Here is a 27,961-nt window from a genome sequence, read left to right as displayed (position 1 = left end):
ATGGAAGGGCTGCCAACAGAAAGGGAGAGGATATATGAAACTGTGACTGGAGAGCGAGGAGGAACAGGCAATTGGGCAAGGTGGAGGGGAAAGTCTCCATGGGCTGTTTCCAGCAGCTGGGAGATGTCTGTTCTTCAGGGAGGTAACCTGTGGGTAAAGTGCCGAACCTCAGGCACGCTGGCTGTCATTCCTGGCTCTGCCACAAGCCTCCGCTGCCTGTCCTTGGACAAGTCACTCTCCTGGTGACTCAGTATCCCAGCTGGAGAACAGGCATTGCTGCTTACCTCATGGGGATGTTGTGAGAGTAGGCTCGTGGACGCCTTTGCAGTCTGATGTATTAAATGGGGGCAGAGGGGAACAACAAAAAGTGACCACAAAGACAAACATTAAAAGGGATCTGTTGTTCCTTTGCTGCCTGTGCACGTAATCATGTCCCTAATGATAATGTAATGGTGACTTATTCATCACTGACATCCACTCCTTCAGTTCCACTGGTGGGAACGGCTTTTTGTTTTTACTTTTTGTCCCCTCAGGCTTGTAAAGATGTAATTTTGTATGTTTATATAATATGTTAATGTTTTAAGCCATTTCTAGTAGAAAATTAGAAAAAATAACAAACAATTCAAAAGTCAGACTAAACTGAGATGTAATCAAGTAATACAAGTGTGGGACTGGAAGCAGAGTTTGCAAAGAGAGCCTCAAACAGAGAAAATGCAAATCCTGACTCCTAAAGAAGGAGGAATTCTGCTTTGTGTCTGTCTTAAATCCTGTGCCTGAGAGTGTACCCAAGGAGGTCCAAGACCAGAATCTAAAAGTGGTCACTCTTCAGCTCTCTCCTTCTAAAATAAGCTTCTGCAAAGGAGGGGGAGCTCTGGTTGACTTTAACCTCAAAATAAATATCATATTCATTGTATTCACTCACGAGGTGGTCCAATGGCTAGTGTACAAACCTGGGAACCAGAAAACAGGACGTGTTAGGGCACTTAGGGAATTGGTTGACCTGGTGCTATCACTTGGTTCTGCCTGTGCCTGCGTGTGCTAAAGCAAAATGGGACTGTTGTCTCCCTGCTTGGAAGAGAGCTATGAGACTTAGGGAAATGCTGTAAAGAACCTGGAGAGCCACAGGTGGAAAATGCTGGGAGGGATCACAAGCTTCAGAGTTTTACACAGGAGCAAAATGCATGGTCATATTTCACCTGTCAAAGCTGGCTTTTCTTTAAAAAATAGGATATTAAAAGGAATTGGCTAGAGAGGAGAACATTCATCTTCACTTAGTACTGTACTTGAAAAGCTTTAATTGCATAAGTTTTCCTGACACTCGCCAGGGCTATCTTTGGAGAAAAAAACAAGATTCCTTGTTTTTTTGAAGGAACAGGTGGCAGCATGTAGAAACCTTTTGTTGTTAAATTTTAGTCATGGTTCCTTTTTTTTTCCTTTTCTTTCCTTTTCCCATCTGCAGTTGAGTATGACAAGGAGTTCACGCCTCACCAGCGGCACCACAAGGAATTCAAATTTAATTTGTCTCAGATTCCTGAGGGCGAGGCCGTCACAGCTGCTGAGTTTCGGATCTACAAGGACTGCGTTTTGGGAAGCTTTAAAAACCAAACCTTCCTTATCAGCATCTACCAGGTGCTGCAGGAACATCAGAACAGGTATGCAAGAGGGGGCTTGCTCTGTGCCACCAGCTGCTGTCCTGGAGAAGGCTGAGCTTATGCAATAGTATTGATAATACTGAAAATAAATATAGGTTTGTTCATGTTAACAGGGTTATATTATTGCATGGTCCTTTCCTTATGGGAAATGGGCATGGTAGGGTGTGAATGAGGGTGTGTCTTAGCTTCAAGCTTTGTCTTTAAATAAAGAAAGAATCTGCTGAGAAGCAGTAGATTTTTAAAGCACTGCTGGCATTGCTGTTGTGTACTGAAATACACATATCCCCTTTCAACTTTCAACTTAATACTAGCAGCCTGTTTGAAAAATACTGGTAATTAGCTCGGACTTGATCCGCTCTCAGCTGGACTTATATTAAAGTAAATAAAGCAGAAGAAAATTCAACAAGCTGACCACAGGTACAAAATAATTTCTGTTCTTTCAGTGGCAATGAGAGAGAAAAAGTGAGAGAGGCAGGGTAGAAACTGTGACACAAAAATCCAAACAAGTGTAAATGGAATGATTAATTTTAAAAGAGTAATGTTTCAGATGGAGGAATCATGTAAGGCTAAAAGATGGAAATACATGGTCAATTAAATGTCAGAGTAATGCTGTGGTACAAAAGTGTTTCATTACTTCTACCGAAACTTGTCAGGACTGTAACTGTTCCTCTGCTGCAGGCATTAAAAAAAAAAAAAAATCAAAACCAGCAGTGTTTGAAAAAAGCGCAATTTGTTTTCTCTTTGAAGCCTTCATGGGCGTTTTCCTTTCTGCTCCTTCTTTCTCCAGCCTTTCCACTGGTACCATTTGGAGGGATCAGCCTTTCATGATTGGCAGTTCTTAGGGCAACATCAAATAGCTCGTGGTTGTTCTGTGGGGAGTGTGGCTTCTGGGGAAAAGAGAGAAATACTTGGGTACATAGGTGATGGGGAAGAAGGTGTGGGTTTTGGGAGATCAGTGTTCCCTTTGTGCTTCAACTTGCAGATTGCTGGAGTGCCTCCTGGGATGTTGTCTATGCTGGTTAGGATGTTACATCAGTGCCCAGTTGATGAACAGACAGTCCTGCAGATTTCATAGATGTTAGATATATTGTTCATTTGGAGACACATTGCAGAAAAAAATGGCGAGTGTCGGTCTGCTTCAGATTGCAGAAGTAGAGATCCCACCCCCGGAGCGGGAGGAAACCTCTGCCAAGTGTCTGTGAAGAAATTGATATGCTGCTCTGTGACAGTCACTGAAGCAGGGCACAGAGTAGGAGAACTGTCAAATTTTATATGGATATAACATTTTTTTGGAGATATAACATTTATGTGGATATAACATTTTTAAACTGAGCAAGCAAGGCAACGTGGGAAAGAGAATAAAGTACTGGATAAAGTACAGGATATGGCCCCTAGTATGCCCTATTCCTAACAAATTTAGTAACTCTCTGTTCTGAAAGTGGCTGTGTGCAGCAATGATGCTGGGACCTTGCATTGCGGTTTCACACACCATATCAGAAGCATGCCAAAATGGGATTGCACTGAAAAGTTGGGACATGTCCTTTGGCATCTGCATGTCCTGGGCATCCCTGTGTGCTAGAGGCCTCCCTACAGACAGAGCAGAGGCAGGAACACCTGGTGGGGATCCCCAGGGTGGTCTCTGCCCAAGAGCTGGCGAGTACTTTGGGTCTTTCCATTCCTTTCTGCCGCGTTCCTTCTGCCGTTGCTGACGGCCATGCGGAGGGGATCCCGCTGCTGGGACTGGGAATCCTAACTCGGCTTCCTCCAGGCCCAGGCTGCTGCCAGCAATTCCCTGTCCCTCCTGACAGGGGCTGGGCGTGAACCGCTGACCCAGGGATGAGTGTCTGTAGTTCATTACTAACCCCTGACTCATCCAGTCCCTCAAGGCTCCCTTTTTGTTTCTTTTCCTGCTTTATTTATTTACTTTTACTGGTGGGAAGGAGGGAGACGTTTGGCTGAAGCATTTTGTACTTCAGATGAGTCTGTGGGACTTGTCACATCATCCTCACAGAGGTGGACGAGATGTGGCTCAGAGATTCCTGCAGCTGTAGAAAGGACATGCCCTTTTCCATTCTTTTTCCTTTCAGCTTAAAGGACTCTTACATGTATGTGTAAAATATAAAATCATATTTGAAAAGTGTGCTTCTCTAATAATACATGGATAGGCTTCTATTTTCTGTATATTATCTGTAAATAAAAGTGCATATATATTTATTAATTGTCCTCTTTATATTAAAAATATGCAGATGTTAAAAGAGTTAAGATAGTAGAAGCTGCATATTGTGTATTCAGTGTTGCATTCAGTTGAGGTCTGACTCCATTGGCTACAAACATTCACCCTCACTGGTGACCTGGGTGGAATATGACCTCTAAATAGTCTTGAAAACAAATACTAAAAAACTGTATTTAGCTGTTTGCTAATATCTCTGCATGGAGGGGGAAAATGCCTCAGATTATTCTGGTATGCCTGAAGAAATTATATTATTTGAGAGGTTATGGGTTTTGATCATCCATTCACTTACTTGCTTTTACTGGGGGGGGAAAAGTCCAAATTTTTTTTTTCTCCCCTCTTACCTCAGTGGATTAATTTGGAATACCGTGTTCTCTTTTCCAGATCAGAACACTCTCTGGCAGGTTAAATTATAAGAAAAAGAAAGCACTGGGTTTTGAAGGAACTTGCAAAATATTTGTGAGGCTTCTATTGAATTTTAGAAAACATCTTATGAGCCAGAAAATAACAGCTGCCTTTGACTTAAAAAACCAAAAAGTACTAAAAAAAGTTGGGTCACACTTCCTTTAGATTAATGGTTTTGAATGACAGCCTGATATTTCCTGACATTTTATGACATTTTATTGCATGAGGAGGAGTCTGTTCAGATCTTGAAGTCTAGCTGGTGAACACGCAGGTGAGAGAGAAGAGTTGATGTCACATCTTTTTTCTTCTTTTTGGACTGACATATATTCCTTCTGGTCAGGACCATTCATCTCTAAGGCTGCAGAAGGTGCCTGTTCAGTTAAGATTTCCTGTCTGCAGAGAAAGTTCAAAGACACCATGTTAATCATGGTGTTTATGAGGTTAACAGTTGTCTGGGGCAAATATTGGTAGCTCCTAAAATACTTTTGGGCACAAATGATTCTTAAGAGGGTAGCTGGCACGTATGGATTTAAACCAGGAATCTACCAGGGAAAGGCAGCATGAACCTCTGGGGGAGGAATATAAAGAAAAAGGATCCTGCCTGCTTCTGTCAAAGAAACAAGTTTGGCAGGGCAGGAGATAAGAGAAATGTTCAGTAAATACAAATCTTCACCAAAGCTCAGCCTGGAAGTATCCCTTGGCTCCAATTAAGTGTAATGAAGTGGCTTAATTCAGTATTACTTGAGCAAAGGGAAAAAAAAGCTCATCTGGACAGTAACAGCGTGAGCGTGTGACTCCAGCCCAGATGTGCGTAGCTGCACGGATTCGTGAGGCATTGCTGGCTGCTCCCTGATGGCTAAAAATGGAACCAAGCCTGAGGCTAAAACTTCTGCCAGTTACTGAATTACCAAACTGATTTTTGCCACTGTAGACAAGGCTGATATCAGGAACTACATGGGCCCATTTGAGGCTGTCTTCTAGGCAGACATGTATGGAAAGAGAGCATGAATGATCAGAGATCAATGCTGATTGAAATAGCATAAAACCTCTGGGCAGAAATGTGACTTTGTCCCATCAGAAATATGAAAAATATACTTGTGGGGGTTCCAGGCAGTGAAACTCACATTGAGGACAGTGTGGTCTATGTACATTCTCTCTCAAAAAAGAAAACATTTTTAATACTGACTCACTTGTGTCAGTAATATTTTCATCTCCCCATTCCTTCCACCCTTTCGTAAGGTAAGAAAAATAGTGCCTAGAAACGAAGCTTTTGTTTTTTAACCAAACCGTGGTTAACGGCCACATTTTGTCATAACACAAACTGCTGGAGCTGTCAGTGGGATGCTTCGAGGAGATTAATTAAATCCTCAGGATGGATGGGTCAGGCTTGTGGCCAGCCATCAGTGGCATGCATTTTGGATTGTGTGGAGAAGAAGCCTCACCAGGCAGGGCTGAGGTGATATCTGTTTTGCTTTGAGAGGGATGGCTGGGTTTAGGAACAGGCTGTGGGCTGTAGGGGCTGATGCTGGGAGAGGGAATGGGCGACACATCTGGCGGATGTTGCTGCCCTTCAGTTTCTGACCCCCCAGAGTTTTAAGAGACTGGGCTGTTTGAACACTAGGGTGGGATCTTTTTCTTCTTTTTTTTTTCCCCTCCTTTGGAACATGGAGGAAACAGGAACCTTTGCCAAAGCATTAGTTTAGGAAGGCAAGTGGTGTCAGCTTCCAGATGCTTGTCCCACCTTGCTGTATCTGACAGACTGTTTAATTTCAGCAGCTACACAGCCTCAACTCTCCTCCCTTGTGTGGTACCAACACACAGCTAAACCTGGCACCTGGACTTGAGTCTAAAGTGCAGGACTGATTTTGTGGAAGAACCAGCAAAGCCCTCTGTGATTTCTGGTACCTCTTGGGAGTGGAATGCCATGTAAACAAGACCTTTACAGAGGAAGGGAAGAAATGAGTTTGACCCTGAAAACCGATCATTATTTAAACAGTTTCTTTCTCAAAACTTCCATGCCCTCACCCAGAGAGGTGTCAGGTCAGGACTAGAGAAGGCAGTTTATGGTTGATCAAAGATTTAGTCCTTGGTATGGATCATCAGTATGTTTTCAAGTGTAAATATCCTGCTAATGCAGACCTCAAAACACTCCCACACTGTCCAAACAACTGATCTATGAAAAACACAGTGGCCTGTGTTAGTGATCAAAGGAAGATACGGTACGTTAATGGTCAGTTTATTAAACAGTTTTGTTTGCACCCAGAATGAAATATGGGAACATGATGGTCAGGAAGATTCCTCCTACATGAAAAGACACGTGTGGACGTAAATGTGCCCTGCAGAGCAACTGCCTGGGGACCATGTTCCTGTTCTACGGAACACAATTCCTTAAGGGTTAAGTGCTTGTTGGTTTTAGCTGCCAGTTATAGTGGTAATAAAGTCTTCCTCTTTGCAACAGGATATTTATACAAATGTGATCCGAGCTTCTAATCTAAAGGGCAAATTGATTCAACTGCAGTGTTTATAGCTTAGAAAATAAATAACCCTCCTCAACTGGGTTTTGGAATGGGTTGTGTAATACGAATGACAAAGCTAGCATCAATCTGTTTCAAGTTGGGGTCAGATTTGTATATAGTGTGCATATATTTGTATATGATGGAGCTGTTTCCATGATGCTATAGAGAGGCATCTCTCCGCATCTCAGTTCAGCTCCCACTGTGGGTATGTGATTTATTGTGTTTTAGGCTGGTTGGTTTAGAGTAGTTTGAAAGTCAGAGTTATTCTGGGTGAAACATACTGGTTCCATAACCAGCTGGCATTTTCTATCTAAACTAAAGAATGCCATATCAGTGCCTTATTTCTTTACTTAATGGACAAAGATAAATACTACCCCTTTGTCCTCTCCCCCATCTTTGTGCCTCAAGCTGCATTTTAATTCTGAAGTCTAGTACTATAGCTGTCACTACAGCTGGAATGCCCCTTTTCCCTAAAGAATTGTAGTAAAAAGTAGAAAAAAAAGGTAAATACATATCTTATTCCTATGACTTGGGATGATTTTTTTCTTTTCTTTAAACTGTTCCAGTTTGTAAAATATTCTTTCCTCATATCTGTAAAGCTCAAGACCCTAAGCTAAATGGGTTGGCATACCTTTGCACCCAGATATTTGTGTTGACTTTACTGGGCATTATCATGGACCTGTAGGTTGAACTTCCCATAGTCTTGGTGTCTTCTAGTTCTATGCTCTGATTTTCTACCCTTTGCCAGAGGGAGCTCTGAAACTTGGGTTTCACCCTGCTGCTCTCTGGTGAGTCTGAAAGACAACCCTCAGCCCTAGGAGACTTTGGTGCCAGAGGCAATGGACACAGTGTTACAGAACAGCCTTTTCAGCACGGGATTACTCTTTACACAGAGCGGTGGAGGTGCGAGGCTGACCTTATCCATTCCTTCTTGCTCTTTTCCATGTCTGGATGCATCAGGATGGCTTTCCCCTCCCTATGCTGAATTGCAGATTTCCTCCAGAATGTCCCAACATCTCCATTCTGTGCTTTTTTTCCTTTGCTGGTTCTCAGTCCTTGCAAATCAGTGCCCAGCTGCTGGTCTTACCTTCCACCATGGAAGCAACTTGATTTGTAGGTTGGCAGTTCTTCATATTTCCTTCCTTGTTTCTAAGAAACTCTTACAGGCTGTGTATCTCTCTCCTGGCCTTCTGGCATTGCTTCTTCAGGACAGCTAAACTGACTCTCACTTCTCATGAAACAATAGAGACTGCCTTTGCTTTCCATGGCAGCTCACTCCAGGTGCTGGCATTCCCCTGCCTGAGGCTCTCTGTACAGGGGAGCACTGATAGATTAAATTTCCTATGCTGCTGTTAAGTCTTTGGAGTGCTGGTCATTTAGACACACAAAGTTGTTAAGGTTTTGTATTGCATCTCTTGGCAGTACCTTGTGTCATGGGAGCTCCACATAAGGTCCATTCTATAAGTAATAAACACTTCTAAATTTGAAGCAGTGCTTACATCTACTGCAAGATGGGGGATCTACAGGTCTGAAGAGGCTGCAGTTTCAAAGTTTTATCTGTGTGGAGCTCCATCCAACTCTGCAAGACCAAGTCAGTTGTGGGTAAGAGTGATTTGCCCATTGAAAGTAGATAAGAGCAAATAATCTTGCTAGTTTGCTATATACAGAATAGAATACAATTTTTACAGAAAGTTGATGTGACCACAAACTAAAGATCCTGAGGTATGCAGAAGAGTATTTAGAAAGTGTATTAATTAAAATGTAGATTCCACACACTTCTGTGCAAAATTCCCTTTTGAGAAACTGCTGCTAAGCAGTCTAGACTATTATGTCAACTTGTCTTTGAAGAAAAGTAAACAAAAAGGTTGAGCTGAGGAAAGTTTTAGAGACTTATAGTAATTAATGTTTTGGTAAATGGCTGTTGATGCGTAACAATCCTTTAAACACCTGGGTAATTGCAAGCTTTGAAGTTGGGCCAAAAATGTTGTTCCAAGACATGTAATTAAAATACGAGACCTTTAACTTGGTCATTTTGAAGGTGAGATTTCTGTTTGTTCTCTCTGTCTCCCTGAGAGACTAAAACTTCTGTCTGCTCGGGGAAAAAAGGCCAGGGAGGGTGGGAAAGTAAAAAAACAAGTTCAACAGATGCTTCTTTAAATTTAGCTTTTTATAGCTTTGGTGTTTTTCCTGTAGCAAAGTTCCATGTTGTAATGTGTATCCAGAACAGAGAAATTATTTTAATGTGAACATTTCACTAAGTATAGTAACTAAGAGAAACCACTTGACCTGGTTACTAATTTGACTGAATTCTAATTTAATTAGTATTCAATTAAAAAGAATTAACACCTAGAGACATTCTGTTGAAAGGTTTACACAGAGGTTTCAGTTAACAAAATATTTATCTTAGAGGGGGAAAGCACTGAAGCTAAATGCAAGCTGTTTCTCCTATAAATGCCCTGAGCACGTGGTTGGGATGCCGGCATTAAGAATAGTAGCTATATTTGATATTTATATCTGACAAATCTGCTCTCTGAGGGCACTGGAGCTAAATCCTGCCTTCTGAATTACACAGGCCATATTTCCTTCAGTAAACTGTGTACTCCATTCTGTTTATTGCAGCCACTTGTGATTGCTCTGTTGACCTTTGCTTCTCTGTCCTTCTCCAAGGTCTTCTGAAGGCCATGGAAGCACTACCATCTGTTTCTTGAGACTTGAGCTGTACTTCAGGGCCTCGATGCAGAAAAAAGACCTGTTTTGAGCTGGGAGTCTCTAATTTGCATCTTCCTGTTTAATATCCTCTCTTGTATCAGGAAAGTTGTTTCAGCTCATCAACTCAGTTTCTCTCATTCACTTGCTTCTCTTTCATAATAAAAGGTTAGTACACAATATGCCTGCAGCAGCCTTCCTATGGAAATCAGTAACTGGACTCATTCAGATGAGACTGTTGGGCTCGTTAGTGACAATGAGGTGGCAGTAGCTGTGTAAAAACCCAGAGGCAGGTTTAGACAGAGAGTATGAAGAAGCTGCTTGTTTTGGTGATGAAATTTATCTTCTGTATGCTGAATTTTAAAGGAGGTGCCGGAGGTCCTTTGATGTCCTTGACATCTGGGGTTGCTTGGGCATGAAACCTTTGGACTGACTCTGCTTTCTTCAGCCTATGTTAAGAGCAGATACTTCTTCCTCTCTCTTCAGTGATGCTGGCTCAAAAATTTCTTCCAGCCTTTATTTTTCTAGTTTTTCTTGTTCCTCACACTCTCTTCCTGTTTCCCTCAGGTTCCATCTTACCTCTGTTGTTCTCAAAGCTGAAGCTTTCAGACATCCTTCCATGAATGTGACCACATACACAGTTGCTGCTTCCTCTTGGAAGGCCACTGCCTGCCTCACTGCACAGGATCAATGTTGTCACTTAATGGCTAGAAATTCAATACTGTGTTTTGTGTGACTTGTTCAGTATATTTCCAACTGTCTTGTTCACTCTTTAATTTTGCTTCGACTGTGGGCTTGCAACTACTTATGAGTAGTGCTCTTCAGCATGGTGTTTGACTGCTTCCTAGACTATTTCTCTTTTGGACATAGCTATAAGGCCTCATTCTTCTTGTGCAGATGAAAATCTTTGTAATCCCTTTTTCTCTGCAGACTTTTTATCCAAGGTCTCTTCATTTAGTCCTTGCATGTCTCCGTGTCCCTCGCGACTGCAAAAGCTCCTCTACCTTTCCCTGTCTAATAAGATATTCTTTTTCTTTGACCAGGGGCTGAGATGACTTATTCTTTCCCTTTAACCTCCCTTCCTATTTCTCTTTGACCAGAGACTAGTCTGGGAGATTTCCCAGTGTCCATTTCAAGATCAGACATCATATGGCTTTTTTTTTTTGCAGGAGTAGCAGGGGTATCTCTTAGCCACACAGCTCTAGAAAGAACAGATTCTCCTCAGGTGATTCATGGTATTTGGGGGGAAGGAGGGGAAAGTATGTTCCCTGCATGCAAAAAGTCCAGAGAATTTTGTTGCTAAGAGCTGAATCTCTGTTGAGCCTTTGTGGGCAGCAATTTTCAAGTACTTACTGCTTGGCCAAATTTGAGGTGATTTTGTTAAGGAGTGGGGAGGACATGCAAGATTTCTGTTCTGAAAAATATAAAGGAGTGGTTAAAGACACGCAGTTAAATTGTTGGGAGGTTTTTATATGTGAGTAAATTTTTACCCCCTTCTTCCTCCTTAGTTTTGTCTTTGGAAATAGCTGACTGAATATTTTTTTAAAACCTTCATGCCAAAATGGAAACTAGTAATGATACACAGTTCTGCACAGCCTGCTGAGGCATGGGCGACAAATGTTGATTGAAAAGAGGCTTAAAGAAAAGGTATTCAGATGTGTTGCCTACACATCCACTATGCCCTAAAATACTTGTGGGGTGAACCTTCATCCAGTTGAACAATGCAAAAGTCATCTGAATAGCAGAGCTGATTGAAAACCAGTTGGGACTGTATGGGACTTTTTGCAGAGACTTAACTGGACTGGAAAGCCTGATGATCCATTTTTGTTCATTTTACAGAGGAATCAAAATCTTTCCAAAGGGAGAGTGACTGACTGGGATAAAGTGGCTCGTTCTTGTTTGGTAGAATTGTTCTTTGATCGGGCAGTTTTCTTACTATATTTGTGGAGGATACTAAAATGAGGGATACCCATTGGAAGGCAAGTCTGTATTTTAAGTAATCTGATAATTGTGGAGGTTCAGTCTGAGGTGGTGTGGGGGGCAATTTGATTTGGTGGAAAGGACAATTGCATTTGGACATGAAAAATCATTGAAATTTGACTGACTAGGAAATTAATGTGTCCTTTGCGGTTCAGCAGCATGAATCCAAGGATTATAGTAGATCACAAGGTGAACATGAGTTAACAGTGTGAGTTTTGTGAAGAAGCCAAAATCATTTTCTGAGGTGTATGAGTAGAGGCGCAGTCTGTGAGATGTATCAAGATTATCCTTCCACTGTACTCAGAATCAGTGAGATCTTGATCTGAGCTGCGTCAATAAAAAGCAATGGGAGAAGTCAGTCTATAAAACAGGGCTTGTTAAGGAGAGACTGAAGATATTGTTGTAGTAAGAAGGGGACATTGTTGTGACATTTAAGTTAGATAAAAAAAGGGGGAGAAAGGTCACATGAAGCCCATTCAATTTCCTGGAAAGATGAGAGAGTTCCTGAAGCTGGAGATATATGAGATCAGGTCAGGCAAACATCTCTCAGGAACAACATGGGTAGTAGGTGATTCTTCCTGGAGTTCATGGGAGTGGGCTACATGATGCCATGTGGACCATTTTGGCTTTACAGCTCTCTGATGTCCAGGTGCCTTCCCAAATGTCAAGGCAGTGGGAATGTAAAATTTCAACCTCTTCTTCGTGTTTTTTTTAGACCTGACTACTCCTGTGTGTGTGTTTCAATGTTCAGGTTTGCTCTTAGAGAGTTCCTTGTGTAGAGGAGTTACAGAGTTCAGGAAGCAACTGGTGTGACGAGGAAGGTCCGAACAGGTGCTAGGAAAACCTCTTTTCAGATATAGTTTACTTCAGGCATTGGAGAGGCCTAATGTTTAAGTCATATTCAGAGGTGGGAATGATCTAGAAGTTCATTCCTCTCTTAAAACTGGAGAGGGAAAGAGTGGTCACAGCTGCGGCTGCTGTTTCCAGTTGCCTTTAAGCAACATTTCAGTTTAAATACCTTGCCTGGGAAAGCCCAAATCTCTCAACCTTAGGGTTTCCAAAGCATGGAGCAGCTGACCAGCCATAGCTGCTTGCTGCTGTTGGAGGTGAAGGTCAGAGTTGATCCTGAGCCCTCTTGCCACTGGAGGAACAGTGGCAAAGACTCCTGTGGGAAAGGCTGCTGAGTCAACCACAGCATGCAGCTACCAGTGAGGTGCAGGAAAGCCTCCATGCTGTAAAAATAGGAGCTCTAGTACACTTACGTGCTTTTTTTTCCATGTGTGATCTCATGCAAACCAAGCTGCTGGGCAGTATGACATAGCAGTGGGCCAAAAATAAAATGTAACTTAATCAAAATTTTTTCCTGAACTTAACCTTTGGTGGGTAGGAGAGACAGGTACCCTGTTTCCTCATTTACAAATGTTAGGGAAAAAATATCCAGGGGGGAAAAGATAAGAAGATGGGATTGACACCTGGTATCCTTTTGTGGTGATGACCACAGGTAAAGGATAGGAATTGTAGCTTTCTTGCACAGGAAGGTTATATTATACAGTAAGAAAATATACGTAATACAGTAAGAAAATATATGTGGGATTTCTCTGAGTGCTTCTGCAGCTGATTTCATTGAATAGAGTTTGGGTGAGTACTTGGTGCTGCAAAAAAGTTATTGACTTAAAAGCATTTGAAGCTGAAGCCCATGAAGGTGGTACAAGATCAGCAGCCTTGAAGCAAGGCGTCCAATTGTTGTTGATAAGCCTCAGAAAAATGTCTTTAGAGGCCTTTAGAGGTCCATTTTCCTTCACTGTTTGATGCTTGGCCAGTTGTTTTTTTGGTGCTTTATTTTGGTCAGTTGAGGTAAGCCTGTGTTAAGTGCTGGGGAGCTTAAATCATGACACCCCTATGGCAAAAGCCATAGAATGCCTGGTCATGCTGATGGTTCCACTGGCTATTAATATAGTAAATGTATGAATGAAGTAATGTCAGGGCTAGCAGTACACTCTTCAGGAAGAAGAGTGCCTTACTCATCCCTTGCTGGTGGAGAAATGGACAGCCCTGAGGAGAAGGATTGCTTTCCTCCATCTTAGAGAATGGTGAAAATCTTTATAATCCTGAATTTCACGTGTGGAAGTATGTGCATCTCATGGCAAAACTCTGGATACAAACAGGCAGATTTGAGACATTGTTTTGTTTTGGACATTAACATAATTTAGAACTATTTCAGATTTTGTTTCTGTAACAGCAAAAGCCAGGAGAGAAAATCCCCAACCTCACAGTCTTGTCATTCCCCTTCTCTGCAGGGCCTCTGACCTGTTTCTGCTGGACACACGGGCAGTGTGGGCATCGGAGGAGGGCTGGCTGGAGTTTGATGTCACTGCCACCAGCAACATGTGGGTGATGAACCCCCAGCACAACATGGGACTGCAGCTGAGCGTGGTGACCCAGGATGGTAGGTCATGGGCCAGGTAGCACGAGTCTCCCCTCAGTCTCTTGGATGCTGTCTGGAAGTGGTGCTGACAGAACTCTGCTGGGATGAGGCAGGGTAGGCCCTCTGCATTCCTAAGGCAGCTGCAGCCAACACCACAAGCAAGAATGTCTGAGGGCACAGGTGGTGGGCTGTGCCCTCAGACATTGGTTCCTGGCTGTCCCATGATGGACATGTCTTTCCCTATAAATGAGGTCAGCTGTCCCTAGGCAGTACCAGGCCAGCTGGTAGAGATGGCTTTGGGTAGGGCCTCAGTTTCTGGGTTGGAGGTGGAAGGGGGCATGGAACTGGGATGTCATGTGGGGTGAGGTTTGGGGATGAGAAGAAGAGAAAAGGCAGAGGTATGTACCTCCCCATGTGTGTTTATGTTAGCTGTCCTGGCTGCTGTGGCTGCTGTTGATCTCATCAAAGCTGACGTGGGAGCACTGCTGGAGAAACTCTGTGGTTGCTGTGTGGGGCAGCTGTAATGGCAGCATTTCTCAGCCTACAGACACTTTGAAAGGTGGAAAAGAAAATAAAATAAGAGACTGCAAAAGTGCATGAAATTGGAAGATAAGCAATGGAGAGGATCTAGATGAGCAGAAGGTGACTGACATCTGTCTTCTATAGGAACCAATCTCCAACCTTGTTTTTTTCTATTGCTTCATTCTGCAGTTTAGTACACCTGTGATGTCAAGTAAGACTAGAGGGGCTGTCCACTTCTCCCTGAGGAAATGTTAGTGTCAAACTCTACCTTCCCAGCTGGGCTGAGAGCCCATCATTGTGCTCCTGGCAAAAGCACACCATCTCTTTGCCCTCTGCTGTCCCTAGACATCTCCTAATCTCATGTCTGCTGCTTGTGTTTCACAGGCAGCAGGACTGATGTCATGACACATCAAGTTCAGTGTTTTACATATCTATCTATATAGCTTCACTGCCAAAATGGGACTAGAGATGCCAAAGGGGAACCAAGGAACCAGATGTTGCAGTGAAGTCTTGTCCAGCATGGGTGGAGAGCTGTCATAAAAATGTCCATATGTTGTGGTTGCAGGAAATGAATATTTGGTGTTTAAAGAGGAGTATAAGCAAGAAGAGAGGAGACATTGGTTGCTGAAAGGAGCAATGCAACTGCACCATTTCTCTTAACTTTTCTCCCTTTTCTGTTTGGCTTGAAGGTTTCAGTGTAAACCCTAGAGAAGCAGGGCTGGTAGGGCGAGATGGCCCTTATGACAAGCAGCCTTTCATGGTTGCCTTCTTCAAAGTGAGCGAGGTTCACCTGCGCACCACGAGGTCAGCGACCAGCAGGCGCAGGCAGCAGAGCCGGAACCGCTCCACCCAGACTCAGGACGTTTCCAGGGTGTCCAGTGTCACAGGTAACCATGGAACACGGGAAATCAATCATGCAGCACAAGCTGGGATGATGTCTTGTAATGGTTTTGGATGCTTTGGAGGGCAGAAGCAAGAAGGGGGTCGTGAGGGGGGATGCTCTTCCTTGGGGTAATAGGTTACATCTGCAAGGTTGTAGGAGAGGAGGTCTCACGTAATGAACTTACAGGAGTCCTCTTGAATCCCGCATGGAGTCCAGACCCCCATGTGAACTTGCATCCATTGGATTCAAGGTGGTGAGGTATTTTAACCACAACTCTTGTGCTTGTAGTTTTCTTGCTATACAGTATGTGTCTAGGATTATGCCCTGTGAAATGCAGTATTTCAAAGACTCTATCTCTGTATGCACTGAGATTTATGGTGTTGCATGTATGCATTCCCAGCAGAGTCCTCTTTCAGTTTTCTTTGAAAAAAACATGGAAGAACAGCATGAGATGCTTTATCTTTTTAATCTTGTGAGAACATCAGTGTACACATGGTGGAGTACCTTTCCAGGCAGGCAAAGAAGTTTTGCTGTGGAGAGGTTGCATGTTGCAGGTTTTGTACAGAAGCCTTGTGAGTGCTGTTGTGGGCCGGTGGGGCAATAGAGTAACAATGACATTTTGGCAAAAATTGTGAGTTTTCTGTCTTCTAAGTCATGTCTGTTTTCCATTACCACAAGCCCATCATTCGCTGAGCACCTTCTTTCCTTCTTTCCTCCAAACATTTCAGCCTATTCCAAGTTGCTTGATTAATTTGCTTATGCTGCCCCCTTTGTTTCCTGTAGTATCCCTGCTTTTCTCATGTTTGGAAATGACATGCCCCAAGGAAGAGAGGCAGTTGTATTTTTTATTCTATGTCCAAACACAGCAGAGGGAGATGAACCAGCATTGGTGATGCTTAGCTGGTGAGAATATGTAGGCCGTTCCCTGCTCTTGCATGCTTGGGTTGTGGGTGAGCCATACTTGATCCCAAGGTGGCTCCATGCTGCAGGGAGCAGAGCCAGGCTGGGAGCCCTTCCAGGGCTGGCAGCCAGAGTTGTGCATGGCCGTGTGTTGACTCAGCTCAATTGCTCCAGCCCATTGTGGTGATGGCCTTGCCCTCTGGGCTAGTGTGTGCCAGCAGCAGCTGGCCCCTGGTGGCCTTTGCACGTCCTTGTGGTGCACACTGCAGCGTGGCTGTGGATTCCCATGCCATGCCATGCAAGTGCCAGACTCGGCTGGGTGTGAGATGTCCTCTGTGGATTTTAAGGACAGGAGGAGCAACTCAGTTCTGCAGCCCAGCCTCCCTGGGGGAGGCTGGCCAGTGCCAGTGTGATATTCCGGAGGAGTCATCATCTAATCTGCCATTGGAACACCTTATGTGGATCTAAGTTGCTGAGACCTGCTTTGGTCCCCCTTCAGGTTTCCGCGCTGCAGTTTTACAGCTGGGCATCGTAGCTGCTTGCTGAGTTATTTTCCTGCATGATGAGTTTGCCAAGGGCACAGGTAGTTTATTCAGCTGGGTGTCATAAGCCCAGCTGATATGCAGGCAGTTCTCCCACTTAGGTAGGCTCAGCTTCTGTGCTCCCTTCACAAGAGCCAATTTTTAAATGCATTCACGGTGCTTTGGGAAAGTTACGTGCTGCACTGCTGTTTTGTGGTGCTAGTGGCACTTGGAGTCAGGATAAGCTCCAGCTTTCTCTCCCTGGCTCTACAAACTTCACAGTGCTGAAAAAAAATTTTCACACTATTAAATCAGGTGATGTGACTCAAAGCCCCAGAGGGAGCAGATATGTTGGGCAAAAAGGGCTATTTGTACTTTGCTGCTTTCTTGACTACACCACACATCAGGTCATAAAATTCTAAAATGACAAAAAGGGAAAATAGCTGGCATTCTGTGGTCTCGAGGGCTTTTTTTGGGCCAGCTTTAATTTAAAACCTGGAATTTGGCAGCACAGTGGTCAACAAGATATAGTTGAGACTGTAGATTTAAGGCAGGGGAAAGGAGGGGAATTTGAAGTTAAGTTGTATGTTTGGTTGGTTTCTGTGTTTAGAAAAGAGAAACTACATCATCTTGTTTTCCTTTCTAAGTGTGACACTCTCAGACTCTGTTCTCTTTAAGAAGTGGTTGATTTAATGGCCCAAGAGGCACCAATGACCAAAAAGTGTTTTTAGTGTTAGAGATCACAGGGCTTTTTTCTTTTTTTTTTAACCTGGGAAGATAAAAATCCTGATGGATGGTGGGGCTGAGGAAGCATTTGCCCCAAGATGAAGCAGAAGGCAAGCCCAGAGATTATCCTGAAGGCTGCCTAGCTCTTCTGAGGGTGCCCTGATACATCTGGACCCAAAGTGGGTGCAGAACTGAGATGCTGCAGTTCCCTTCTGTGCCTCTCCTCACCCGCGCATCTTCTTCTCTTGCTGTATCTCACATCTTGTCAGATTTTTGGTTGGTGCTCTTCCCCAAGGTAGGATTGCTGCTCCCTACCACGGCTTGAGAGCAGTTTCTCTTCTGCAGAGCAAGGCACTTTTTAGTTTTGATGTTTTTTTTGTTTTTTTTGTAGACTGCAACTTCCTTCCTCCATGTTAATCAATACACAGGGTTTTCTTATTTCAGCCCAAAAAGGAACCCCTTTCCCAAAAGATGCTGTGAGTTGTTTTGGGGCAGTATGTTTTAAAAAGCTCCAATTACTGTCTGGATATGGGAAGTGTTTCAATTAGTTTGGAGTACATGAAGTGTGCTGCAGGGCTGGTATTGGACCTGGGGAGGCAAGGAGTTAGGGGAGGGCATGCTGCTGTGTGTGGGAAAGGGACCCAAAGAGAGCCCACTCTGCTCCCTTTGATGTGCAGTTGTCCTGCAGTCAGTACCAAGAGCTCAGATGCTAAGGCTGTGTCTGTGGCACAAGGTTCTCAATGGTCTGTATTTTTTTGCCAAGAATGCTTATTTCCATGCATTATAAACACTTAATTATCACTGGCTTATATAAAGCAGAACTGAGCAAACCCCATGGTTACAAACTGCTTTGACATAGAGTCCTGAGTCAATGCATTCCTGGAGCCTCAATTCTTCTGCAGAAGGAGGATGAGCAGGAAGAAAAAGGAGTATTTTCATCTGCTGAGGCAGGAAGTCACATGCCAGGTCTGGCCCCGGCCATGGAGGGACAGGGTGGGTGGAAGGAGCCCGCAGGTGTTTCTCTGCTGTTGTCTGCAGGGCCTGGAGGGCCCTGGCTCAGCTGAATCTTGCAGTGGCTTGAACTTGTGCTCTCAGACTCGTACTGACCCTCCAGCTGAACAAAGAGATGGGACTGTCCAGCATAACAGGCGGTGAACCTCTGCCCTTCAGCCCCCTCCATGATTTATGGGTTTCACACAGGGCTATCTCTTTCTCCAGTGGCGATAATCCTTCTCTTCTGCAAGTCAGCCTCCAGGCATATCTGTTCCTATCAGCCCCTCCTCGTGGAGAGAATTTGAATGCCTGACTTTGGGCTGCACTTGCTGCTCTGAATGAAACTCAAGCCGAGTCCCTTTTCAGGCCCTTCTCTGTAATGTCCCCTGGAGTGATGTGAGGTGCTCTATGAAAAATGGAAAGGCCCTTCAAGTGGCCTTTCCTTCCAGCAGATGCGCACTGAACCAGACAGATTTCCGCATGTGTACGGGAACCAGATATTGCAAAGGGCAGCATTCACAAACACTGGAGGCAAATAAGGCCAAATGCTTTTGTGATGGCAAGGGCCTTGTTAATAAACTTTGTTATCTGGCAGCCAATCCTCCCTCCAGTATAGTTTTCCCTTCAGTGCAGTGTTTGGATGCAGACTGGAGCAGCGTGGCCAGCATTTCTGTGTGTGTCTTCACATGCGGGTTCATGTCAGCCCGACATCTACCCTTCTTCCCACCCAGGCAGATCACTTTCATGTGAAGTGGGCTGTTATTAACTGTGTGATCAGTTTACACCAGCTTTATCCGGACAAATCACCAAAGTCAAACACCAAGAAGAAGGGGCTGGCCTTGGAGACCTCTGTCAAAGCTATTTTGGATCACAGAAGCAATTAATTACTGTGTGGAATTTTGTAAACTGGCACCTTGGGAGCAGCGAGGGTGTACTCAGATAGATCAACCCAGTAAATATTTATATGTTCTTTGCCAGCACTTAACGTGGGAGAGGCTATAGGAAATCTAAGGTGGGTGCATAAGTATCTGTAGGAGGAAGACCATTAGGGTCAGGCTGTTCTCTCACCCTTTTCAGCAACACACATGCCAGTGTCCAGCCTTAAGAGAAACATCTGTGCTTGCAGAAAGTCAGACCTGGGTCCTGTGAAGGCAGACAACATTCAGTGCAAACACACCACAGAGACAAGCCGTCTTAGCTGTGATGTTTTAACTGTGCTGCTCCAGGAGTTATTTTTAAGTGCAGAACTAGGGGTTTGAGCTTTTTTTGAATCTCTGTTTTAGAAAAAATTGTTTGCAGCATGATTAAATGCAGTGCCTTGTAAGTGCCAAGTTAGCATTTCTGAATTGGTATGTTCAGGGCAAAAAATAGAGACAATTTTGCTAAACCCACAATGAGCCTATAGGAGCTCCCAGAGCAGCTCCCTAAACTCTCAGAGATGCTGCAGGCCTCTGGTGAGCAATCCCTGCCAATTGTGCCATGGCAGTGTGGGCCAGCCCTGTGGCAGCTGTTTGCAGCACCTCCCCTCTGCAGGCTGCCTGCCTTTGGCCCTCCTGGCTCCCTGCTGCAAAGCTGGTGGGAAGGGACACAATCCCTGTCACCTCTTGACAGTTGGATCTTGCACTGCAAACCACCCTGAGTGGCAATTTGGGCTAAAACAGCTGAGCACGCTGGCCTGGGGTGGCTGATGCTGCTTTCCAGCTTTGCAGAAAATGTGTTGTGGAAGCCAACTTCAGTAGCTCAGTGAGCTTTAGCTCACTGCCAAAAACTCTGTGACTCTGTGTATTCGTCTTCTTTTCAGACCCATAACTGATGGGATTTCAGGATGTAGGCCCAATGTAGGACATATGCTGAGCCCCTAACTGTAGGGAATGGGTCATGATTATGTGCATCTGTACTGCTTCAATTTCCCCAATTCAGAAAGCCACTGCTAAAGGTTGCTTAAAGGTTTGTGACTTACCTAAAGCTGGGCTAAAATAGCTTCCATAAAGCAAGCATAGTAGGCAAACACATAATAAGAAAGGAGGGCAGGGGATCTTGGGTGAGGGTTAAACAGGGAAGAATGTAAAGCTAGGGAGAGGGGATGTTTAATGTGTTGACATTTAGAAAAGCAAAGGCTGAGGCTGGGCAAGTGAGGAGGTAGAGCAGTCTGCATCTGCCCTGGATGGAGAGCAGCCAGGGCTCCATGCAGAGTGTGAATCAGGTGACTCTGACCAGTGAGCTGAGGCGAGGTTTTGGGGATAGTGTGAGAGAGGACACGTTCATAACATGTTCTGCTTGGTGTACCTTGTTAAGCAGCTCTTTTTTTCCACCCCTGTGTTTTCTTAAACTTGTGATTGCTTGCAGCCTTCCTTCCCACTCCTGTTTTCTCTGCCTCCCTTGCCTTCTCCCCTTTCCTGTAGCAGATCTGGGTAAATTGTAGCTGGATTTGGAACATAGCACAATTTTACCCACTCAATTGTGAATAGATCAACTCCACTGTCAAATACAGATGGTTTTCCTCTAAACAATCTATATATCCCATTGAAGAACAATGAGGTTGTGTTCCCAGGTGTTTTAATGAAGGCCGTTGATCACTAAAAGCATCTTCTCATATTTTTTTTCCCTCATTATGACCAAATAATTTCAAAACATCTCATGCTAGAAATTTGCTCCTGGGCTGGGCCAGGGACTGGGAAGCTTCATCTGAAATAAACCACCACACCCTGGTTTCTACTGGGTATGTCTGGTTTGAAAAAGGAAAGCTTGAATAGAGAGACTTGCCTCCGTTCTCGCTGCCGCGTGCTGCTGGAAGAGCGAATGTTTATGCTGCAGCAGGCTGTTAACCAGCTCTGCTCACCTGATTAAATCCGTGATTGAAGTGAAGCTATTCAAAGGCTGAAATGCAATCCTCAGAGTTTAAAACCCAACTGCTTCTAAAAACAACTCTCTAATCTTTGGTGGTTGGGAAGCTGGGTTTGAGGTGTAGGGTTTTTTCGGCCCTCAGTGTTAACTGTACCCAGCTGTACTGCTGTGCTGCCCTTAATGTCAGTTGGATGTGCTTTTTGTATTATAGTTTTTCTTCTGAATAAATATTTGCATTTGTAGTTCCCAAACTTCGGGGGGGGGGCGGGGGGAATGATGCTGGAGGGAAGAAAAAGAAAGGCTTATTCAGAGCCAAGGAAAAAATCACTAAAAATATTTTTCTATCCCAGCTGCCACATATGGGGAAAGCTGCACTGGGAGGGTGCCCTTTCAAGCCATGTTAGGGGCACCAGGGGGCTGGTAAACTGAAAGATCTAGGGCAGCAGGGGGCAGGGGCATCAGCCTGTGGCATCTGCCTGCTGACAGGAGCGCCTTTACTCGCAAATGGGAGCTGTGAGGGAGGAGAAGGCCCCTGTGGAAAGGCATGGGAGGAAAACACGGATGGTGACTTTGGCTCCCAAGCTGCTTGGCTGAATTTGTTGCCATCTCTTTCTCTCGTGCCTACCATCGGGTGCAGAGCACAGGATCAGCAGCTGTAGCTGGTGGCCAAGTCACCTCGCTGCAAGGGTGGTTTCTGTGGCTGCTCTGCTGAGGTCCAGCAGCCACCTGAGGTGTGACAAAATCAGCAACCACCCATCAGGGTGGATCTGCGCAGCCACCTGGAGGTGAAAGGCCCCTCTGTCACAGCTCAGCTCCTCTGCTCAGTGTGGTTTCAGGTGTTCACATGCCGAGCTGCCTCTCTTTCCAAATATAAATGGGAAATTCCACTTGCTGTCAATAGCTGTACTTTGTGGGATCATCAGGAGCAGCTCCTGCATGGTTGAAACATCCCCATACATTGTGCCATGGCAAGGGAGGTCTTTGTCAGGGCTTTGCATCCTGTGTCCTCACTTTATTGACAATAAGGAGCAAGTGAATGGTGAGAGCATGTCAACTGCAAATAAGCAGTTTATGGAAAGGAGAAATGTGTTTTTCAGGGCATGGTTTGTAAAGGTCCAAGGGCAGAGGTGGTGCCATGGGTCACATAAGATGTGTGGGGCAAGCTGGGGTAAGGTACAGAGAGGAATAAGGACATTGCTTCCCTGCCTATGGGACACCTTAGGTGTTGGAGGACTTCTGCAGACTGGTGCAGGGGCACAAGGTGATGATTAACCTTCCTGGGGCTGTAGTTGTCTCTCTCAGTGAGTGTGTGCAGCTTGAGCTCCCCACCTGGGGCAGCACATGCCAGAAAGGGGAGCTGAGGAAGTGGGGTGAGGGTGAGCACTCGGTGGGGATGCAGCCTATGCAGGGTTGAAGCAGATTTATTTTTAAGAAGTAGTTTTACTGGAGATGTTTTCCAAGCACTTTAAAGACAGCTGAGTTACTATAACTGAGTCACTGTTACTTGGGTTCCTCCATTCCCACAGGCATCTTAAAAGCTTCAGCCCTGCTTTGGATGTCCCTCAACACCCTTTTCCTTTTAGCTGCTGAGGGAGCTCGTCACTTCTCGCTGCTGAGCCCGCAGCATGCACACATCTGGCCAGATGTGCCCTCCAGCAATGCTCGGCCTGTTTTACTTTCTAAATTCTTGTTTTGCTCTTTTTCTTTTAACAGATTACAACAGCAGTGACTTAAAAACAGCGTGCAGAAAGCATGAGCTTTACGTTAGCTTCCAAGACTTGGGATGGCAGGTGTGTGATGTTTCTCTCTGGGTAAACCAGACATTTTGTTATGAAATGTTATCTAAACAGTGTCACAGTAATTCCACTCGACTCTGCCATTATGCTTTAAAATGTCCCTTGTGCCTCCTCACTAAAACCAGTCACAGAGAAGGGCAAATAAATATTGATAGTTGTGACATTTGATAAGACCCAGAGAAAGCTTGATACTTTATGGAATTCAAGTATACAGTCATTCTCTGTCACTCATGGGAGTCATGGTACGGGCAAGGGCTTATATCTGTGTACCTCCAATGATAAGGAAAACAATCTGATGTTAAGCAGTGATTTTAACTAAATTTTTTTTCTAGTGATCACCCTGATTTTAACCTTGGCCATTGTTTGAAATCCTCCACAATCCCTGCCCCACAATTAGCATTGCCTGCGGTAGGTAGACTGAAGACTGAGCTTAGTTGCAACACCATGAGGCCAGAAAGTCATTATAAAGTAAGTTATTTAGAGCCAGGCTATAGTGCAAACAAACATCATATTTCAAAGAATGCCATCACCTTCTCTTTTTATTTTATTTCTTTTAAATTACTTCATTCAACACTTCTGAGGGAGGTCCCATTTCTATCAGGTAATATTTTTACCAGGTTATAATTCAGGATGCCAGAGCTGTCCTTGCTGCATCTGTCATACTCAACACATGCAAGACCTCTCTCAGCTAATGGGATAGCAGCATTTTTTGTAGCTCATGTGTCAACTCCAGCCCAGTAGCTGCAATTGTGGTTGTGTAGTGACTCCATTCCTCATTACTTACGGGTGACTTTTCACTTGAGCAGAGACATTCCACCTCTTCCTTAATCTTACTTGCCCTACTTTTGGGCAGGAAGTGGATTCCAGTTGGGAAGTTCATGATCTTGAAGGTACTACCTTCACCATTCTAGTTGCAGAAAGGTAAGATGCTGCCAAAGGAAGGCCACAGACCAGCAGGGCTCATTCTAAGAGCTGGAATCCAGTCCTACTTTTTGTAGGAAAATGATCAAGGCAAGGTAGAGCCCCCTGCAGTTGGGCGCTGCTATTTCCTTCAGAACAAACTTGGTTAGCAAAGCTACAGCAACAGTGTGTGGCTGCTCAGCCCTGCTGAAGCAAAATTCAGGGAAACTCAGGGGGTTGTCAGGTAGAGTGGAAATTGCCTAAGAGATACATGCACATGAAACATGCTGGTATGTCCTTCTGCAGGGTGACCTGCAGAGCCCAACACCAAGGGAGGCCAAGTGTCTCTTGTTCCGTGGTGCTGCTTTTAATTTCCCTTTGGCTCTTTTGTGTCAGCAGCAGACAAGCTTCCTTTGGTGGAGTCCCCTTTTTGCCTAGCATGGCACTCAGATTGCCACTGGGGCCACCTCAGCTCAGGCTGGCTGTCATGCCCCTCCTTTAGGAGTCTGACACAGGTGGAGAAGCTGTTAGCCAGCCAAGATTTCCCACAGTGTCGGTAGCAGAGTAGTATCCCTCTATAAGAGTGTATAAGCTAGGCTCCTTCTGAGGGACACCAGCTGTGCCTGTGACTCAACCTAGGAAAGGTATTTCAGCCAGAGGGCCTGCAGGAAATGTTGGAAATAAAGGCCTCCAAACCACAATCTCCACAATGCAACCCAATGAGAGTTTTAGGGGTAAAGCCCTCTTAGTTAATGGTAGTTGAGCTGTACATAGATGTGCATCATTCTTTGGACATTAAAATCAGTGTGTCCATGGAAAAGTGACACACAAAAAGTCGTGCACAAAAAGAAATTAAAAAACCCAACTAAAACCCGAGCAGTTTCAGTGAAAACACATTTTCACCCTCAAGGAAGAAGTTAGTGGAAAATTTTCAGCTGCTCTTAATTGTGCGCAGTTGTCTGTTGAACCACATTCTGTTTGTTTCCCTAAAAAGGACTGGATAATCGCTCCAAAAGGCTACGCAGCCAACTACTGTGATGGGGAGTGCTCATTCCCACTCAACGCCCATATGAACGCAACCAATCATGCCATTGTACAAACTCTGGTAAGTCTCCAGGCAGCTCAGTGCCAAAGCACCAGGTGAATTTGTAAACAATATACCAGTGTCTCAGTTGTGTTTTCTTTCTTGGCAACAGGTTCATCTAATGAATCCTGATTACGTTCCCAAACCATGCTGTGCACCTACCAAACTAAATGCCATATCTGTCCTTTACTTCGATGATAATTCTAATGTAATCTTGAAGAAATACAGGAATATGGTAGTAAGAGCTTGTGGATGTCACTGACAAACAGTCTTCACACGGACTCTGTGATGCTGCCATGAACTTGGATACACCCCTCCCTGTTTTCATGACCTTGGGGGAAAAAACCCCACGTGATTAACCACCCTTCAGAACACCATGTATGTGCCTTGTGGGAGGAAGGGGTGTGGGGACCACCTCCTAGGGTGGGAGTAAACTGCTGGACTTCTTACAGACTGACCCTACACCACAGTGGCTGCCCAGCTCAGCAGCAGCAGCAGCAAAATGCCCCCACACTTTATTTGGCTGGGATGGTCTTAATCTCACAGAGAAGCTTGACCTGTAGCAGGTGCTTGGATATGTGCTGCAGTTTTACCAGATGAGCACTCAACACCCAAAACAACTGAGGGTCTTTCTTTGGGGGCAGGGAGGGAAGATGAGGGGGAGAGGCAGAGAAGCTAAAGAAAGTGGTGTTAGTACTTCAGACGTAGAGTACATCTCGTGCAAGATCCTTTTGGCCAGAAGGACCAGTTACTGCACCTAGACTGTCTTCTCCTGACATCTGTCGTGACAGTAAGCATCTAAAATTGTGCCAAAGCAGATGTTTCAGCTCTCTTATGCTCCCAGCACCGTTTAACTCTTATCTTGCAAGTGTAAGATGGCATGGCTGCACCCTGTGTTAGAAACACTACCATGAACTCAGACCCTGGCTGGTCTTCCCAGTTCACTATCTGACTGAGCAATACAAATTTATACACTTGCTCTTATGCAACTTCCTTCCACTCCCCACGTGGAGCTGCCTCATCTACTACCACTTCCTGAAGGAAGTCAGGACACTTCTTCAGCTGTAATTCAGACGTAAAAGCTTAGGGGCCATTCATTCTCTAGCTGGACAGTTTGTTTACAGGAAGACAGAATGTCAACAACATTTGCAATCTTTCCCTTTCAACTCATGCAACTAACAAACTGGTATAAAGGAAATGCAGCATAGAGCCATGGTTTGTCTAGCAGAAGCTAATAGCAAATGGTTTTGATCAATATTAAACTTGTATTAAATGCACTTACCTCTACTTGCATTTAAAAGGCTTATTGTAAATACAAGCTATAATTTATTGCACTTGTCACTGTATATTCATTGTGCTGTATCATTTATAGAAAGACTGCTTTTTTAAAAAGTTTTTATTTAGAAAAAATCTCAGTGTAAACAATTGTACCACTTTGATTTTATACAAGAAACTCATGAGATTGTGCTTCACTAGAAAGTTGTTAAAAACATAATAAAGGCTTCCTGAAAGGCAGAAGTACACAAGTTGATCCAATACATCTGCCAGTACAACACTTAGCTTTCACTGTGGCTTTTTCACCTTCACACATTTTCAGACTGAACAGAATCAAAAGTTCTGGACAGACAGTGAAGTGAAGAACCAGAAATTCACTGGTTTAAAAGTTCATTGATGTTTTGCTTTTTTTTTTAATAAAAAAGAAAAGCAACCCAACTTACTCCATATGATGGACAAAACCCAGCATCTTGACAGATTAGTCAAATTAGCCTGTAGCAATCCTCATTCCTCATGAGTTTCTGTGCACATGAGACAGCAGAATTCAATCCTTGGTTTGCTGTTGCTTGTATCATGACAGTCTCTGCAATGTAAATTCTTTGGCTTTCAGTTAAGTCTAACATGGAACATCTTATGCACCAAAGAATAGATTCATATTATAATCCAAGACACCACAAAGTGTGTGGTCCTAGCATTCAAACTTATCAATGCTTACAGCTTGGAAAAACATTAAGGCTCGAGAAGAGGGGTGGGGGGGGAACTATTTTACACTACTGCAGAAGAGCTGAATGGAAAAAAAAATATTAAACTGTATTACTTGTTGTTCTCTAGGTACTCTGACTAAGGAGCAGGTCAGCACAATGTCTGGATTGAGGCCGGGATAGGAAACACGTCCTTAGCTCTGGAGTCTGACTGATCATTTACCATTAACGGGGCAGTTATAACAGCACCTATTTTTCACTCTGGCTCTAGAGAAGTAGAGCATAGTTGTGCCTCTGGAGCTGGATGGCAGCAGCCTATGGAAATGCACCTGACACATGTACACTATGGCATCAGTAACGTTCAGGCACATGTTACAGTACCATCTCTTTCTTTATGGCTAGACCTCCCATGCTGAGAGGATTAACAGGAAACAACCAGCTCATGGTGGCCTGGTATCTTCCAAAGGTGTGTGTGTTTTCAACCTTTCAGCAGCTAGATTAAGACAAATAATGATTAAGTACAATTCTAGAGGCAAAAGTGACTCAACACAGCTGTAGCTTTTGCCTTTCTAGTAATGGTAAGCAGTTTGTAAGGATTACTTTTTAACCAGATCTGACCTGAAGACAAAAATATTCTACTGCTGCCCTTCAGTTGGTTTTCTTAACGTATTTTGGTCTCAAAGGAAACCATTTACACTTCATTGCAGGAATGCAGAAATGCAGTGCAACTACCAATGCTGAAAATACTCTTGATTTGCACAGTAACTATTTGTTAGCTTTCCTTCACACATACAGAGACATGTCTCTAACACACACACAAGGGGAAGATACCAAAGTTTAGTACATTCAATTTCCTAGAAACAAAGAAACAAAAAAGCCCCATCCCCCCCAAATACACTATT

The 27,961-nt window shown here is 44.2% G+C and overlaps 1 protein-coding gene across 1 annotated transcript in view; it reads left to right on the top strand.

Moving 5' to 3' along the window:
- Window positions 1-26,417, top strand: part of BMP6 (bone morphogenetic protein 6) — an 87,497-nt gene extending 61,080 nt beyond the window's left edge. Inside the window, exons 2-7 of the mRNA XM_036406318.2 lie at window positions 1,460-1,652; window positions 13,787-13,935; window positions 15,126-15,323; window positions 23,017-23,093; window positions 24,994-25,104; window positions 25,196-26,417. Of these exons, the coding sequence (XP_036262211.1) occupies window positions 1,460-1,652; window positions 13,787-13,935; window positions 15,126-15,323; window positions 23,017-23,093; window positions 24,994-25,104; window positions 25,196-25,345 (878 nt within the window). The 3' untranslated portion in view covers window positions 25,346-26,417. The remainder of the gene's footprint in view (window positions 1-1,459; window positions 1,653-13,786; window positions 13,936-15,125; window positions 15,324-23,016; window positions 23,094-24,993; window positions 25,105-25,195) is intronic.
- The last annotated feature ends 1,544 nt before the right edge of the window (window positions 26,418-27,961 follow it).

Source organism: Molothrus ater, chromosome 1 (genome assembly GCF_012460135.2).
Source record: "Molothrus ater isolate BHLD 08-10-18 breed brown headed cowbird chromosome 1, BPBGC_Mater_1.1, whole genome shotgun sequence".
In the NCBI taxonomy this organism is placed as follows: domain Eukaryota; kingdom Metazoa; phylum Chordata; class Aves; order Passeriformes; family Icteridae; genus Molothrus; species Molothrus ater.
This window is presented reverse-complemented; position numbering and strand designations above follow the sequence as displayed.